The following is an 18,337-nucleotide window of genomic DNA, read 5'->3' as shown; positions in this document are numbered from 1 at the left end:
TTCCCAATTAAGACAGATTCTTTCTGCCTCGTGTCATAGAGCACAGTCATGTTTTAAGAAGCTTCTTGGGAACAAATCCTTTTTAGAACACAACAGTGAACAACAGCTAGAGCTACCTTCTACCTTCTTCTGAATATTTACTTTCTGCTCAGCTTAAAACTTTGCAAATGATCATTTCACATTGAAAACTTCCAATTAAGCTTCTGAAGTTTATACATGAACATCTAAAAGCACTGGTGAGGACTGATAAAAGAGAATGCCACCTTCAGCTGGAGAAAAATTGTATTTAGAAGAAACTTGTGATTCTCATAAAACTTTTAATAGGAAGAAGTGAATCAAATTGGTTAATTACCATTTTATGGTTGGTAAAAGGGCAAATTACATGCCATCTATTTCTAAACTTCTAAATGTCTCCGGTGCTTTTAATTAAAGCTGCCATCTAGAAACTACTAAAGCAATTTTATGCAATTAGTTATTTATATGTTACCATAATACACCACTCAAAATATGATTCAAATGATTTGCAGTCTGGTGCTTTGTGATCTTTGTCATCTTTACTTCATTACTGTCTTAGTACTAGCGGCAAAATTAACAATTCTTTGTCAGCTGGAACATGACTTCAATACTTGCATTTCACTGTTGTTCTCTTTGGAGATGTGGAGCAGCAGAGCTGATGCAAAAAGCATTTTTAACTGTTGACTCCAGAATGTCCTGCTTCTAGTCAGAGACATGCTGGCTGGGGTCACGCTTACTGCTGACAGTAGTTTGCATAAAGATGAACAACTAATGCATTCAAACGAAGGCTGGAGCAAATTCAGGAAAATATACTTTCCCAAAAAATTCAGTTAGGTTCCACAGGCCTCTGAAATCATAGGTAACCCAGGCTGCTGAAGAAAAACAATGCATTTTGCTAAATCAAAAATGGCATGAGATGGATTTTTTACTACTGATGCACATATGATGATTTCAAGCTGCAAATTGGTTTATTCTTTACAAGTTGCTGCTGAAACATTCTGCTTTTCTTTTTGAATTGCGTGAAACGTTTCAAAAGCTGCTATGAATCTATAAAATGGTAAAGATTGATGAATGAGCAGGAGATTAACTATGAAGGAATCCTATTTTCGTGAAAGAGCATATTAGGAATTTGGTCTGCATTCTACTGGAGCAAAGGGGAATCTCCAGCTGAGCAGGATCAGGTCCTAAATGGCCTATTGTGATTTGACAAATGTAAAGGTTTAATCTGAGCAGTTGTTCTTGCAGCTTTATTTACTTTAGCAAGAAGTGCTGCAGATGGTGAGCAAGAAGACTGATTATTTCAGGATGTAAGCTACTGGAGTGAACACATTTTCAAAGCCATGATTCTTTTAGTAGTATTTCCTTACTAAAATAACTTCAAGCAAAATGCATAAAACTAAGCTGCAGAACTGATTTTTAATTTAAGCTTTCATTTGTGTTGCATGGTCATGTGCCTGAGTGGAATGCTGATTATTATGCATGGACTTTAAAACTTACTCCAGCCTTCTACTTTTCCCTGCTGCCTGCTTTGTGGTCACTGCACTACATTCAGGTAGGCTGAATCCCGTGTGCGGTTCTCAATTTCTTCTGCAGCAGTGACTCTCCACACAGCACAGATGTGACCCCCTGTCTTACAGTCCCAAAGTCTGGTCTGGACCCGGCAGTCAAAAACCATGCACTGCAGATGCTAAGATAGTAATTCTTTGGATTCAGTGCTTGTACTCCCAAACACTGTCAGTCATTTTGGTGACTTACTGTTCAGTCATTGGAGGGACTTGCTGGTTCAACTAGGTTACTCAGTTTGCTCTGCCATGCTAGTTGTCCTGCGTGCACGTTCTGAGTGTCTCAAAACACACAGTAATTCAAATCAGATGTTAATCTAAATCACCTTTCTTGGTATACTGATGCAGAAACACCATCTCAGCAAAAAACTGGTAACTTGATTGTCTCAGCCTTTCACCGCCTCTGTCATTTAAGCCTGGAAAGTCAAACCTATTTACACGTGCAAAGCCCATTGGTTTCAGAGGGTTAATGGTAAGTATCTAATGCCTTCGATATAGAAATTGCCTTTGCAGTGTTAAGTAGACAACTCTTTGGTATTGCTATTAATTTTAGTGCTTACTGCTCCAAAATTTAGTGACTAATCTAGTAAAATCGGGACGCTATTCCTTAGTGCCCTATTATAAATATTACTCAGGACAGTTTAAATGTTCCAGTGTTGGTGACTAGATATGCCATAAATACTTTTTAATCAAAAAATAACCCAAGCCACCAAACAGAATTCCCACCCCAAAATTAAAATCCGTTGCTTAGTAAAGTTCATGATATTAGAATTGAGTCAGTGATTAATATCTTGTGTAGTTACTACTTCATTTTCAATATCTTTTTGTATAATAAATGTGTTCAGCTTGTCACATATCTTACTTTATGTCCCCACCTTGTACCATTTCACATTTTGCTTAAGTACTTGGTCATCTATTACATGACTCATTACTCTGAGTTCTATACAGAATTAAAGAAAGTTGCAGTAAAAATAATATATTGAAGTTCAAGTTTCAACTACATCACCCATGCATGTTTAAAAACATCTTTCAAAGTCAGCTCCAACACACAATTGTGCAAGATTAATATTCAAAAGGCCCCATCGCCAGTTCTTTGTGGAGAAGTGGGAACAGACTGAATAAAGCCCCACACGTTTGTCAGGTGAGAAATGAAAGCTGGGGAATGATCAAATCATCACTGACTAGTGTGACCATGATGTTTTACTGTCTGACATTCGGCTCCTGGTCACTTGGCAAAGTCAGCCATGCCAGATAATTAGAAACAGAAATCAACAAAGGCCTTAACTCGTCAAATAATTACTCAGGACTCTCCAAAACTGAACTGAAAACCAGAACAACAAAGAAAACACCCTACCTCTATGCTCACTGAAGTAGAAAAACCTGAGTTCAAAACAGTTAAACTAGTATTTTTTGCAGTATTCCTTCAGAGAAGTAAATAAGTATATATGAATTTCCACTTGCTCCCATACTTCTGAAGACATTACCAAACAGGATTAAATTTCACGACAGTATTACACAACAGTTATTTCTTATCAATTTTAAAAGTGGATAAACCGAGTCATATAGATAAGGTTCTATTCACAGTTGCAAGCAGTCAGCAGCAGAAATGAGAATACAACTTCTGAGGTGTAACTAACCAAGGCCAGCCACTAAGCGACTAGATACTACCTTTCTACTACACAAAAGTACTTTATTTATTGCAGAAAAAGGGAGCATTCAGAGCAACAATAAGGCAGATAGACTAAATGGAGCCAAAAGGAAGTTCTACACCAGCCTAAGAATAAATGTACATCTTGTCTCGTCAAGTAATGCATTTAAATATAATTAATATCCTTTTCTATTACTTTGTCTTTATCTGTGTGATAAGGTACAAACTTTTGGACTGCAAAAAATCTCGCTGATGATGAAAAATTAAAGTAATTTGTTTGGTTCTGTGGTCAAATACTACATAACATTATGTTGCTTTTTGTTCAAATATCTTTAAATGTGGAAAAGATGCTCTGGGCTCACCAACACCTCTGTCTCTTCTAGAAATAATATGTACAATTACATTTTGAATGTAATTTTAGTAGAAAGGTGACATCTTCTAACTTAATCACGATTCCATTGACAAACCAAATGAATGACCCAAAATATTCATTAAATTGTACTTAGCTATGTAAGTCTTTCAGTTTTTTTTTTTTCATAAATGCTAAAAAGTGGGCACCAGGCAAGTACTTTCTATTGCTTCCAAGACTTTTCAATGTCTTTGTGTAGTGGAAAACAAGGACGTGCACTTATAAAGCCATCATGATAATGCACAGCTAACACTGTGCACTGTGCTGGTGACTGTGGGCTGATGCTGCGTTATCCCCTGCCCAAGAAGGGGCATGTGACACTCCATAGTGACTTCAAATGGAAATACAAAACCCAGAGCATAGAAAATGAAATACAAAACAGAGAAAACGATTTCAATTTAAGCTGACATCATTTAGATGTGTATATCAGCTGGGAGCCATTACCTGAATTTGCCAATGTCTGAGCCATTGTCTGTTTATGGTTAATTTTTTAATTTTTGCAGTCTGCCCCAGCATTCATGAATTATACTTTTTATTCCTGTTACTGTCTTTATGACTAGAACCTGTTGAGGAAAACAGCTACACATGCATATTTTTATAAGTAGATATATTACAGATTTTCACCAAGATACTGTCTGGCAAGAAGGTACAATGAAACAAGGAATTGTAATTAGATATAATCAATTGTAACCAACAACAATACATTGATTATTTTCCTGCTAAAGGATGCGAAAACCTTTCTTCTCAACTATTTTTAGAATTGATTCATAGCATTAATTAGCTGCCAGAAGATTAACATTTATTTGTTCTCGTCTCACACTTAACTTCCATCATTAAAGACATGTTGAAGTTGCTCTATCTATAATTAAAATGTGTCACTTGCTAAGCCTTAAAACAGGATTATTTGCTTGCCCTAGAAATGTTTGTCTGTACATACATTCTACTTTCCTACTGATACACAAGCCTTCCTTTATTAGCTGAAGAAAAATAATTCCTCAGAGCTAGTCATTAGGAGCAGCGGTGTGCTGCAGGGGGAGCTTGCTAAAAGCCCACTTACAGGCTCTGCCATCAGAGCTGCTGCTTATCCTCTGTTCCAGGGATCTCAGCAGGAGCTGAGTTTGATCAGCTTGTTTAGATGACCAAATCCAGGCCCTCTATCTCAATTCTAATGCAAACTGCAGTTTTAATGTACCTTGTGAGGTGATTAATTATGCCACTAGTGGGGATTCAAGGCATCAGGTGCATTTTGCCTGTGACAATATAGAATGAACTCTGAAAGAATGGCTGCAGCAAAATGCCCCCTTCACGTGGAGCTCCTATTTTGGAAAGTGCATCTAATGGGGAAGGAGAAACTGGATCTCTCAGTACACTTAATCCTACTGTCTGTTTGATTTAAAAAGCCCTGACTTGAAATGTATAAGTAAGCCCCACTAACCAGACTCACCTGATTGTATAAAAAAAAAAAACAAAACAGAAAAATTACAACAATACGATTTGCTTAGAAGTAAATTATGGTTAAATGCTGCCACCCTGCAATAGAAAGGTACTTAAGTAGGAGTGTAACAAACAAGGAAGGAGTACGTAGAATGACAAACCATGGGATGTGGGTTGGAAGGTACTTAAAGAGCGTCCAACTGTGATCCAACTGTGCCATAGGTGGCAGGAACATTTCTCATTAGATCAGGCTACCCAAAGCCCCCACCAACCTGGCCTTGAAAAATTCTAGGGGTAGGGTACCCAAAATGATCTGGAATAAACATGTTCCAATGAATCACCTCTCCCATAGTATAAATTACTTGTCTGAAAGTAATGCCTCCTCTTTATTTCCACAGAAACTACAACAGATAAGAAGAGTATAATAACACTGATAAAGCAAGTTGTCAGCTACAAAGCACTCTTTATCAACAGCAATAGTCACCAGCAATATCTATGCATTTCCACCAGTGGTGAACAGGAACCTGCATGCTGTGCTGATAAGTGGAAGCGCCCTACAGTCACTGTCACCGTTGCTAAAACCAGCACCCAGCCCTCACTGTGCTCACATCCACTGTTTGGTCTCCATCAACATTCAGCAAGTGTTGATGAATGTCAATGGGTGCCATTTTTTTCTGCATGGAGAAATTCAATTCCACAGCTTTGTTTCATACACCCTTCTACGTCAAACGCCATTCTGCGTGACTGCCCCCCTCCTGCCATCTGTCACATGCAACAAAATGTAATGGAATATTGATGGGAAGTTTCTGCCTTTGCTTCCATATCACCAACATTCACCTCTGATGTTGCTGAATGTAGGGAAATAACAGCTGACCACCGCATACTTCAAACATGCTCTCTTCTTACCTCTTGGGCTGTTGAGAGACGCCTCTGATGCCTTCCCACCATCTCCACAGTGACTCTGGTCAAATGGGAGGCACTGATCACCTGTTCCTGCCACCACATCCACGTTTTTGGCCAGGTCCTTTGTTTCAATGAGTGATTTTGCTTTGTAAACTCTTCTGGTATTGGTATCTGACAAGTAAAGGGATTCTGATACTGGGTCAACAGCCAAGTAATATTTATGTGCAGGACTTGTACTAGAAAAGAAGAACAACAAAATTATTATTTTTTCTTAATAATTTTTGTTCATGGTAGCCTAAAGCTTGTATACTCCTATTTAATTCTGCTGTGGAGATGAGAATTATAAGTGAGACCAGCTATCATGCAGCTCATCCAAGCACCACTGTAGAAGCAGCTGCAGAGCCTGCCCATCCTGGTTGGTGTCAGATAGTAAGCTCACCCACAGCAGTACTGCTGGGGTTGGTGTGGCCATGAGGACCAAGAGACCCAGTGTAAAGCTAACTGAAGTGACTTCAGCTTACTTAATAATTATTACTTTCAAAGGCAAGGCCATTTTTTTTTCCTATACCTTTTCTGTTTTAGTACACTTGGCATTGGCATCTTGGCATTGAAAACACATCTGACTTGCAGCAAAATGAATCACAGATTGCTCTGCAAGGGTATTACTATTCACTCTTGGTTACTTTTATCCGTTTCTAAACCTTAGGAAATATGAAGGTATGAAATATGGCACCTTAATTCATGCCGACTGTATTGTCAGGAGCAAGGCAGAAGGCCAAGCACTGTCAGTGCAACTAGGCATGAATTAATACACCGTAATTCATGCACCAAAGTGCCTTATTGAGCTTATAAAATGCTATTTAAAAAAATATTTACATACGTTAATTAAATGGTGAGGATTATAAATTCCAATCAGAAAAACTGGGCTTCATCTTACAATCAAGTATAACTTCTTGCTTCGTTTTGAGCGCAAAGTTAATTTCCCGTTTGAGGAAAATGCCTGGGCGCAAACCTGGTGAGACTGAGCTGTAGTCCTGATGATGAAACAGACCCTGGATGGGTGTAGATCCTTCAGACCACTCAGACCATTACTGAAAATCGAGGAGCTGGGCAGAAGCAGAGGAGTGGCCAAAACTTGGTGTATTGTTCAGTCTCAGGCAGCATTTTACTGCTGTCGAGTTTTGCCTAAGGAGGTGATGGCTGACTGCTGCCTGTATGTGACATGGTGCTCCTGCCACTCTTCATGCAGCAGTTCTGTATAAACATAGGGATTGCTATGTAGATTAGAAGATAGTCAATCTCTATCCTAATGAAATGCTGCTAGCACCTAGGATTTCTGCAACTAAGTTAAGAAATGAGTTCTCCAAGTTTTGTCAGTTTTGTTCATGGTGGCTTTGGCAGTGTGCTTTGCCTAGCCCAGTTTTCTGTGCCACGGCAAATCAGGACAGACAAAACAGAGCTGAAGAACCGGCAGAGATCCCAGGACAGCTACATAATGTCTGAAATGACATGGACTTACTTTACTGTCCAGATTCTGGGTTGCTGTAGCCTCTTTAAAAACAAGCTTTTGCTTGGCCCCTAACAGACAATCAGTTGAAATCTTCATTTGATTTATTAGCAATTAGGCCAATGCTGTAACTTTGATAAATGCGATGGAGCTCGGGCTTATTTTATTTCTCATTTTCCATTCAAAAAGGGACAGAAACTACTCAACACCTCTGAGTCATCAGCTAGAGTAGCTTAATGCTGACCTTAGTCATAAGCTTCTCCAAAAGACAGAAGGGGGAAGTAGAAGGAACGAGACATTCCCACATCTGTGGAACAGATGTGAAACCCAGCCCAAGGAAATATGGGGAATGGGAGATAATCAAAGCATCACGAAAAACGAGTAACTGGATGTGAGCAAAAGGTAATTAATGTTGAATGACACATCATCATTATTATAAAATTATTTGTTAAAAACATTTGAGAACCATTTGTGCTCTCAGGAGTAAGCTCAGAAGAGCCTGGCCAGCTAAAAAATGACTTTTTAATAAAATATTGCTGATGAAAAAATTGCAAGGAGAATTCTAGATGTTAAATAAACATATTCTCCAATATGTAGAAACTACAGAGAGCCAGGAGTCATTATATACCCTCCTTGTAGACACATTTTCTATCATCCTTGTCATTACATTTAATAGGCCGTCTGTTAGAAAATTCTTGATGTTATCTATGCTTAAAGCCTTGAATACTAAAATGTTTAAATTTATAGAATATTAGCAAAAAATGGAACAAAATCAAACACTCCTTATTGTTGCAGAAGTTTGCAGTCAAACCTAAATGCAAGTTTATTTAAATTAGTCTATCAAAAACTACATAAAATAGCCTAGGATTCACGATTCGTTTTCCAGAACAGGTGATTATATCCTGTAGTGCAGTTCACCCCTGTAACCTCAAAGCCTGGTTTCTATTTGACCAGTTACCAAGCACCCTGGTTAGATCTTATTAAAAGTTCAATGACAAAGTTCAGAAAACTGAAGAGGATGAACTGTTTTTAAGCAGTCCTTTAAACCAAGGACTGTCTCTTCGCTGTCTCCCAGTCTCCCAGCACTACCCTTTTTTACATGGTATTTTCTTTGTTCTGGCAAAACCTTCTTTTTCTCTCTTTTGTGCAGACCAGAGATTGTGTGGAGAACTTGGTTGTTAAGCCTTCTCCTCCTGGGACTGTCACAAGCCTCTGACAAAATTCAGTTGTTTCTCCCAGGTATGTGGACATCACAGAAACGTCCAAGAAATAATGACCCTGTAGTCATCCTCACCGTGGCCATTAAAGCCTGAACAGAACAGCATACACTGGGACTGACGAGTGCTCCTCCATAACCTCAAGGACTACAATAACTTCAATTTACTTCCTCAGATCTTCCTCAGATTTCACTTGGACAGGATATGGATAGAAATAATTATTACTGTAATTACTTGTGCATTCTCACAACTTGATTTAATTAAGGCTTAAGCTCTTCTCAGAAAAAAAAACAAAAAAACAAAACCAAAACCTGTTCTAATGAGAAGGTATTTCAAAAACTCTACTTTCCAAAGAAATCCCCAAATTAAAAACCTGATAGAAGGTCTGAATGCACTATAGAATAAGTACATTCAATTTACTTCTTTTCATCAGTGCACAAAGATACTGATCAGTTCACCATAAAGGCAAATGGAAATGACCCTTCAGCTAAAATATAAAAACCTTGCACTTTTAAGCTAGGAATTATTCATTTTTAATTAATCTCTCATTGTAAAATATATGAAATATGACATCATCTACAAGCAGGCTGGCAAATAATCTATAGTATTCAATAGCATCCTAGCGACTACATCAATTAATTCTGACCACTGCTTTCAGTCTGCAAAGCATACACTCAGTCCATGCAGCACTTCCTGCTATGCCATGCAGTCATCAGCCTCAGTGGTTTATTTATCTCATGTACTGAAATTCCTGAAGTTTGCTCCTAAAGGTACACAGTGTCTCAGTGCCTTGCTCTCTCTTCCTAGTCTGCAATGCTACTTTTGCAGGTGGACTGTAATACCTTACTGTATGTTACAGAAGTCTCGTTTCCAACATTTCAACATTACTTCTTTAAAAGAAAAAAAAAAAGAAAAAAAGAAAAAAAGAAAAAAAGAAAAGAGACTTTACATTGCAATGTCAAAATGTTACATAGAAATGGGAGAAGGAACTTGCTGTAGCTGGAGGAAGCAAGGTTGGAGATGCAATATGCTTTGGTACTGCCTTGTTCTCGGTGCACACCTTGTAATTATGGCAGCTTTTAAAGCTCAGGTATGCTAGAACCTCTGAAGAATGGGCTCTTGGAGGACTCTGAAGCCCTTTTTTTATTTCTTCATTGGCAAAACCCCAGCTTGCTTGTCTAGCTTTATCTATGATCATACAAGCATAACATGAAAACTGTATGACAGCTCTGGACAGCATCCCAGCGTGCAGGTTCAAACCTCTCCGTCTCTGCTTGGTGATTAATTGATTTTAGGACCAATCAGTTGACAAAATCAACTGATTTGTTCCCTTCAAAGGGAAAATATCAAACAACCTTAAAGGTGAATTTGATTAGCATTTACATTTATTAAATTCAGAGTTTCTCTGTATCAGGATGTCTACAAGTCAGGACTTTTCTAAGGGTATTTCCTTGAACATGGTTCACATATTTGCATTACCGTGTTTTACTCACCTGTGCCTTGTGTCTCTATTCCTGGTAACACAGTCCGGTTCAGGTTTAAAAAAAAAGGAAAAAAAAAAAAAAAGACAAGAAATATTAATTCTCCAGAAAAGCTCTATTTTTTTGTCTGACTGCTGTACAGCAATAACAAAACACTGTTTATCCTGGCATTCAGTATCACTTCTTCCTCTCAAAATATGTTTCCCTTCTGCCACCCACCACCTGCACATTTTCAAGTTCATTCTGAACAACCAGCTCACAATTACTGCAATGCTGCAATGCTAGATAGTTAGATTTGTGACTTCTAAGTAAGAGGATTTTAGTGTACCAGTGTCCAACATCTTTCCTGCTTTTCTCCACATCCCTGACTCCAAATCATGGGACTTCAAATCAGGACTCATTAATACAGTCAAGCCGCCCTGCCTGAAGCACATTGGTCTGCAATGCCAATCTCGCTCAGCTGCTTAAATCCAGCCACATCCTGTTATTTGTGAAGAATGATTTAATTGTATTAATTTCAGCCGAGGCAGGTATATCAGACCAATAGATCAGACACACTGAACATCTGCTACTGAGTGGGGATGATTCTTAAAGAAAAGAAAAAAAAAAAAAAAAAGCTTCCTGAAATTTCTAAACTTTTTGGGGGAAGAAATAATTGCATGAGAATCCCCATGAGAAGAAAGAACAGCACTATTAACTCTGCACTTCGTAGAAATTCATTATGCAAAACCCATTCTAAAGGCCACTTACGATGCCCTTTTTTAACTTATGATTTTAAGGAATGCATAAGTTTTCTGATGACCGAGTTTCACTGTCGATGAGATGCGTGCTCAGGAGACAACTAAACGCAGCTGTGTCTTTAAATCAAAAAGGACAAAGTCTCGCTGTAGTTTTCATAGGCGTATCACAGCCAGGATAGGGACACAAGCCAGAGCTAATCTCTTTTTACCTCAACTCTAATATGCCAATAGAGTTTCCAGAGGGAAAGATCCGTCTGACAAAATTGAAGTCTCCAATATACACACTGCCATCAGGCCCAGAAGTCAGAGCAACTGGGGCAAAGAGTTTGCTGTTGAGTGCAAGACCATTGCAGTTGGAGCAGGAGACACTCCTCTGGTGTCCATTGCCCATCACAGTGGAGATGACCGGTGGCTGCTGGGAAATGAACATGTTTTCACCATTTCCTTTGTGCACAATTCCTAGGCAGAAGGCGGGAGGGGATGTGAGAAAACAAGAGAAAACACAACAAACAAACAAAGCAGATATAGAGCACTTGAACTGTTCTGCCGTTTGGTATTTTGAAATGCTAGGGAAAAGCAGACCAGCAAAATAGCAACAGACATCAGATCTGTGAAAACTTCATCACAGGGCTCCAGGAACCTCCTCTGATTTTGCTCAGTCCCAGGCTTCGCCATCACCATTTTGTCGATTAGTGGTTAGCGGCTATTTCAAAAGCCAACATCATGAGGAGAGCTCACGGTTGGTTAATGCTCTAACAAATTGACTGTTAATTGCAGCGCTATCCGATTTCTCAGGGATTACTACTTTAATATTCATTTTATTCATAAATTTTTATTAGGTAGCAGAGGAATTTCTGAGGCAGTTTGAATATTTAATTAAAGGAGATTAATGGGACAACTATGCATTTTTCACAAAGGAGCACTGAGTGGCAGTACAAAATCAATATTCACATTTAAATGCGAGCCCTTCATGGTATATAAAAATGGTGTGGCGTGCAGCAGAGCCAAGCTCGGGGTCACAGCACCGCGGCACCAACACATTTCTTACCAACAGGAGTGTGTTATGTTCTGCCATAAAGTTCAGAACAACTTGTCAGAGGATCAGTTATTTCAGCACTGGTCTGCAGCATATGGTGTTGAATTTTCCTGATCACTACATTGGCAGTACCAGACCCGCGACAAACAATTATTTTCTCAAGTAGATATTTGCAGCACTTATTTTTAAATAACATAAAGGGCGACATATTCAATGACAACTGCAAAATTTTGGCTGTTTCTGTTTCTATTCTTAAAAATTTCTTATTCCCCTTCGAGAGCCCAGTACTTCATTAGGAACAAAGTGACATAATTAAAGGAATAAACCCAAGGGAATGTGCTTTCTGGAGGACTCTCACTGATACACCAGGAAACGAGAGACTGCAGTAAGGACACATTAAACCTCCTCAGTGTTTTCCTGAAATGCGTGTGCTGCCTCTACCTGCTTTTCTTAAATTCTTCTACAGCATGCAGTTAAGTCCAATTAAAATTTACTGCGTGTTGCCATTGCTGTTTTGAAAAGCATTCTATTAAAATACAATAACATTCAGAACAGTAAAGGACAGAATGCACATGTTTATTCAAATGCTGGCTAAAAGAAAAACAAAAAAGGTATCTCGGCAATACGCCAGCAAAACTAATGGCAATACCCTCCCTTATGCACCGGACAGAAATAGTGCTAAATGAAGATGCTGCCCTTTGTCTGAAATTAACAATATAAAGGTAATCGTTCAACTGGCTCATACAAATTCCAGTAAATAATTAGGGCTCTCGGGAATGTTTCGCTGTCAATACATGTAAACGTGTGCTTAATTTCAGGCTCCTGAGTTGCTGCTTTAATTTTAGCCAGTGCTGTGCCGTGCCGGGGCTAGAATTACCGTAAAGCACAAAGTCCCCTCAAAAGTAAATCAATACCCCTGCCCATCAGAAGAAAATTCTAATTCAAAGAATACTCCGAAAAATCGGTTAATAGCACATTTATTTCTATTCATGAGATAGCTGTGCCTCTACAAGGACCCTCTAGAGGAACCACTATTTATAGTATGTGTTCTCTTCTGGATTATGAGAAATGCCCTGAAGATCTTCCAAACTGACCAATGCCTTCATGTTTAAACATCAAACTTAGGTCACGTCATGAATTGTAAATGACCAAACATCTGCACCAGAGGGAAGAAAAGTGGGAGAATAAGAGTTCACGATGGCTGAGGTGAGGATGTGATCCTCAATGTGATGCAAAAATGCTCACATTTAGAAAGCTTGAGCTTGAGACAGCCACACACTGGAATACATATTTCTCATATCTACACTGCAGGAATCAGATATTTTCCTTTCTTTTTAAGATACTTACATTGGCACTAGAACACAGCTTTTAATTGGTATGGTTTCTGCATGTCACTACTTGTCCCTCCAAAGCTTAGGCTGTGCTATGAAGTGCAACCCTATATAATTGCATCTATTTGTTTCCACAACTACTCTATTCTACTTGATTTATTTTGTAACATCTCTGAAAGGAATAGATTTGTGAGTGGGAGGGAAGCACAGCTCCCTTTCTCTAAGTATGAACAGCAGCAGATCTGCTGGAAGCAAGGCTGAACTTAAATGTAAGCTCTTTAGGACCAGTTAACTCACTAAGCAAAATGGGTTTAGTCTGAAGACAAAACTGCAATTTTCAGTAGGGAATTTTTAGAAAGACATTCAGTGTCATTTCTGTAAATTAATCCAGGGATGGTGTTTCAAAACAGGATAAATTTCATGCTACTCAGAAGTGTAGCTCTCCATATGTACAGAAGTATGCTTTAATTACAAATGGAATTCTCAATATCTTCATACTTGAGAAGGCTCCTCATGCTTTCTATTTCACTCATGGTGGTATGGAGATAGGTCTGAACTGTACAGTTCTGAGTCTGAATCTTGTCCTTATTATAAGCACAGTTTACATATCTGAAATGGAAGAGCTGTCTGCTAGTTTCAAGATCAGAACTGTACCAGTTATTTTTAACCTTCTGAGTAATGCAATTGACTATTTAGTTTTGTTGCTTCAATAGGAGCCTACAAACTGCTGTTAGGAGTGTACTAGCTATGACACAAAAATCTTTTTTTTCTGTTCTAATTGCTTTTCCAGTTCCTACATACATATATAAGCCACGGACAAAGCCTACTACAATGAAGAGGAATGCTCAATGACAGAGCTGAGCCGTGGCTGAGCTCCATGCTCCTCACGACTGCACACACGTGCTTACACCCTGCCAGATGTGTCTCAGTAGCAGCAGATGAAGACGTCCAATGCTTTCCCTCTGACGTCAGCCCCCTTCATGGCCAGTGCCGCAGGAACACGTGAGGAAGAGGAGCAGCTATGGGAAGCTGGGGAAGTGTGCACAGCCTGTATGATTTCAGAGGAGGTGCTGTGTGACTGACAGGTCGCTGCTCTCTGGTGCTTCCTGTGTCACACAGCTGGGATGGGGCCAGCAAGCAATTCATCACAGTATATCCCATGGTCAGGAGTGGTTTAGCACTGCTTGCATTATAATTGTGTATTTTACAAAATCTGAAAACTTAGTGACTATAGGGGTGAATTACAGCAGGAAGCACCGCAGTTAGCAGACAGCCATATAAACTGGAGTTAGCGCCAGCAATTTAGTCTTGAAATTAAACTATGCAAGTGGTAAATTGGCACTAAGGAGGAGACTATAGGGCACACAGTTGGGGGCTGAGCTGACTGAGGTCAGATTTCTCTTTGTGTTAAATGTCAATAGCTGGCATTTAAAAGAGACAATCTATACAAACCAATAACACAGGGTATGAAAGAACTGCTGCTTAAAATGTCAAACTATTTTAAATCAAAACAGAAATCCAAATAATTTACAAACTAAATTTGACCTTTTGTATTTGGAATATTTATACTCTAGTTGCGCATTCAACAACAGAACTTGTAAAATCCTGACAGCCATACATCTGTGCATGAATCTTCATTATAGAAGTTTGCAGATGGAAATAGATTTCAGTGGAAAAACTCCCAGTTGGAGCAAATTGAGATAAATTGACTAAATCCAGCACTATGTTGGTTCTTACGAGCTGAAATCTGACCCCAAGTCTCCCAAGGAAAGCGAGATACCAGTTTACCTGCAAAATCATATTTTTTCTGGTTGGCATAACTTGTATTAAATTATTGTTTTGATAGTTTAATTCCTGATTACAGATATTGAGGGTAAAAAAAGAAAAAAGAAAAAAAAAAAGCAAAGAAGCAGGAATAAAATAAAAGGAATGATAAGATAGATTCAAGTCTCCATGCTTGAAGAATCTCCATGCTTGAAGAATCTCCATGGAGCGTTAACAGCACGACAAAAGGAACAGCATGACATCAGTTTTTCTAGTGCTTTAAAAGGTGCTGGATTGCTTGTCCTGAAGAGTAATCTACTGCACTTCTTCACAAAGAGGGCAACCACAAAAGCCTCTGCACATTGGACTTTCCATCCATCATTCAAAAGTTCTGATTCCACACCTGCTCTGTCTCCCTCTATCTGTTGGCACCAGAGATACCGCTAATCAAGGTTGGTCGTCGGATGAATTACAGACTTCACTGAGAATATAACATACACAAACTCACCTAAAATGTAATACTTCCTTACCAACGGTGTGAAAATGAGCCTAAATGAGAGTGCCCTTTTCCCATGCAAATGACCAAAACGTTGTAGTGATCACCAGTTAGAGATTATTAGCGTTTAATACCTGGGAGCCAGAACATTTAAAATATCCTTTCAGATGGCATTTACAGTTCATTTCTCAAGAAAGGAGGATGCACAATCAAAGAAAGGAGATTAAGTAGTAGGAACAGTAACACTGAATATCTGAACAATTAATTCCTTTAGAATTTGTTTTCTTCTTCTGCATGGCCAGTTAATAAAGGAACGACTTACCACTTTGTGGATTTAATACATGGTGTTTGTTTATGGACCAGCCTCCCAGATTTGAAGCATCCATTTCAAAGCCTTGAAGGATTACTGTTCTTTTCTCCCACAGAATAAAATCAGGACATGTCTCATATTCATATCCCACCGACACTGCAAACAAATAATTAAAGATCTATCAGTCTATTTTTTCTTCCTCTGTGAACTACTATGTAATTTTTCTTTCCAGGTTTTGATATTCACCTGTCAAGTAATGACAGCACGGATTTACCTCTGCTTGATTGCTATTGTTGAGTAGTATTTTTTAAAAGAGTTTCAGAGATTAGTACCTTACAACAGCTATGGTTAGTACCACTTCAAAGCAGAGAAATGTTTGTATTATCAGTTATAGTTGTCTTAAGAACATCAATCTTTTCAACTAGTGTTTCTGCTAATTATCTGAGCAGTAGCCAAAGGAGAAAAACAAAATCCACATTAAAACTCAATGAAGGGGTTTTGCTTGTTTGTTTGCTAGGTGCGAGAACACTGGTACCAAATTCTCATAAATTAGATTTTTTTTGAAATGCAGCATTCTTCCACCTAACCTTGCTCTAAGGACTGCAGTTAGACAGAAATGGACCTCCAAACAGAAAATTAGGCTATTCTGACAACAAATCCTAGATGCTTGGTGTAGGAAATATTGACATATTTTAGCCTTTCCAAAATAAAAATGTCTTCAAATATATTTTAATATGAAATAGTTCAAAAAACACAGTTTTCTGACATTTTCAGTCTTCTCACTTTTTTTATCTAGCAGCTCTAGGTACATTTTGCTTGAACCATGCATAGTTTATAATACCATCAAAATTCCATTATCAGATTCAATCACAACATTTTGATTAGCAGGGAGCATTTTTGTTTGTAAGATAAATGTTTCATGGGAAGCGGAAAGCCGTTCCTTACATCAATTTCACTTGCCAGAGCTGCTTCGTTATTTTAGCAGAAAGAACCTGGTTTTGCAGCTAAACTCTGGCTTGGAAAAATCACATCTCCTTAAGTACTGCTGATGTTTAAAACTACAGGTTTCAGTATTCTCTCATTTTTGAGCTCCAGGAGCTCTTGTGACTAAAACCAGCACTCTTTCTAGGTGAGTCCATGGCTGCGTGCCCAGCTGTGTGTACGGAGCTTCTTCCAGAATGGCCACTGACCCCCTGTGCTGGGATGAGCCTTGAAGGTTCAGTAGCCAAACACACTATTTTCTAGGTGTTAATCCAGGGGGAAGATAAAGGGTAGATTTTTCCTATGAAGCAACCTCACACTTGTCACCTACATGTTAGCATCTTCGCCCCATTCAGCCACTTAACACATGCAATCCTGGGTCAGACGTGTATAGTTGAGAAAAGGGAAGACCTATAAGACAGAGTCACTCAGCCTAGCTAAGTGAATCATTACAGACCCCCACAGGACAGAGTTTCAGCTGCTGTGAGGTACCACGCTGATATTTAGGTCAAGGGAGGTGTAACAATCCATACCATCTGAGAATCTGTGCCAATGGATCCACAGTGGCACACTTAACATCGCTGTAGCTAACACTAAAAGTGCACCTGCTATTCCCCCCTTACATCTGATGTTTCTGAGCTGTCAAGCACCCTCTAGAGACTATCATTCCCTTCTTAAAAGTTCCCCTGCTCACAGGCAGTGTCTAGCTGCCTTTTTGTCCCTTTCCATCAGCAACACTCAGACATGCACTCACTCGGTGTGTCTACATAAGTGTTTCTATGCATACGCTAAGAATTTTTCAGGCACCTTATGCTCCAAAAAGAAATAATGGGATGATCTTAATGCAGGACGTCTCAAGCCATCTAAATGGATGTTCCATACATTAAATGTTCCATACATTAAAATTTCCTTTCAATTGTTTTGCATGTAAAATAATCAAGGTGAAGCATAAAAATTACAAAGGCAATCAAGTGGCTGTGCTTGAAAAGTATTTGTGTCTGGCAGCGTTTGAAAAATGCTGTGGCTTTTGTAAATGAAATGACAATCTCAATTTTAACATCATTGTGGAGTGTTATTTTCTGGCCAACTTCATTTATAACTCTTTTATGAGGTGACTGAGATTTCACTGCAAGAAGGAGAAGAATTGCAGTAGCTATCTTTTTGGACACTAACAGCCAGCAAGAGCAGTTGCAGCCTTAAAATGGATTTCAAAAGATTTACTGAAATCACCTGAACCAAAAATCTATTATTTTCACACAATTATTTAGAAGAATCAAGAATAATTTGTTAGCCCCAGCATATCACAGTTTCAGGGCTGCTGCTACTGTTCCAAAATAAAGGTATAAAAACATACGATATGATTAAGCACAACAGGAACCTCTACTTCAACCTCTCCTGAAGTATTTGTACTTATCAGTGTCTTACTTTGAACAGTGAATATAACTCAACAGAAGCAACAAGTAGAACAATAAACTGAGGAGACCTAGGACTAATCTGCTTGAG

The 18,337-nt window shown here is 38.7% G+C and overlaps 1 protein-coding gene across 10 annotated transcripts in view; it reads right to left on the bottom strand.

Moving 5' to 3' along the window:
• TENM1 (teneurin transmembrane protein 1) overlaps positions 1–18,337 on the bottom strand; it is a 537,663-nt gene that overhangs the window by 47,458 nt on the left and 471,868 nt on the right. For all 10 annotated transcript variants that reach the window (XM_048959375.1, XM_048959377.1, XM_048959378.1 and 7 more), the window contains 4 exons: positions 15,866–16,009; positions 11,126–11,375; positions 10,189–10,209; positions 5,975–6,207 (listed from right to left, as the gene is read on the bottom strand). In XM_048959375.1, coding sequence (XP_048815332.1) covers positions 5,975–6,207; positions 10,189–10,209; positions 11,126–11,375; positions 15,866–16,009 — 648 coding nt within the window. The remainder of the gene's footprint in view (positions 1–5,974; positions 6,208–10,188; positions 10,210–11,125; positions 11,376–15,865; positions 16,010–18,337) is intronic.

This window comes from Lagopus muta, chromosome 13, assembly GCF_023343835.1.
Source record: "Lagopus muta isolate bLagMut1 chromosome 13, bLagMut1 primary, whole genome shotgun sequence".
NCBI classification, from domain to species: domain Eukaryota; kingdom Metazoa; phylum Chordata; class Aves; order Galliformes; family Phasianidae; genus Lagopus; species Lagopus muta.
The sequence above is the reverse complement of the archived record's forward strand: the minus strand, read 5'-3'. Positions and strand labels throughout refer to the sequence as shown.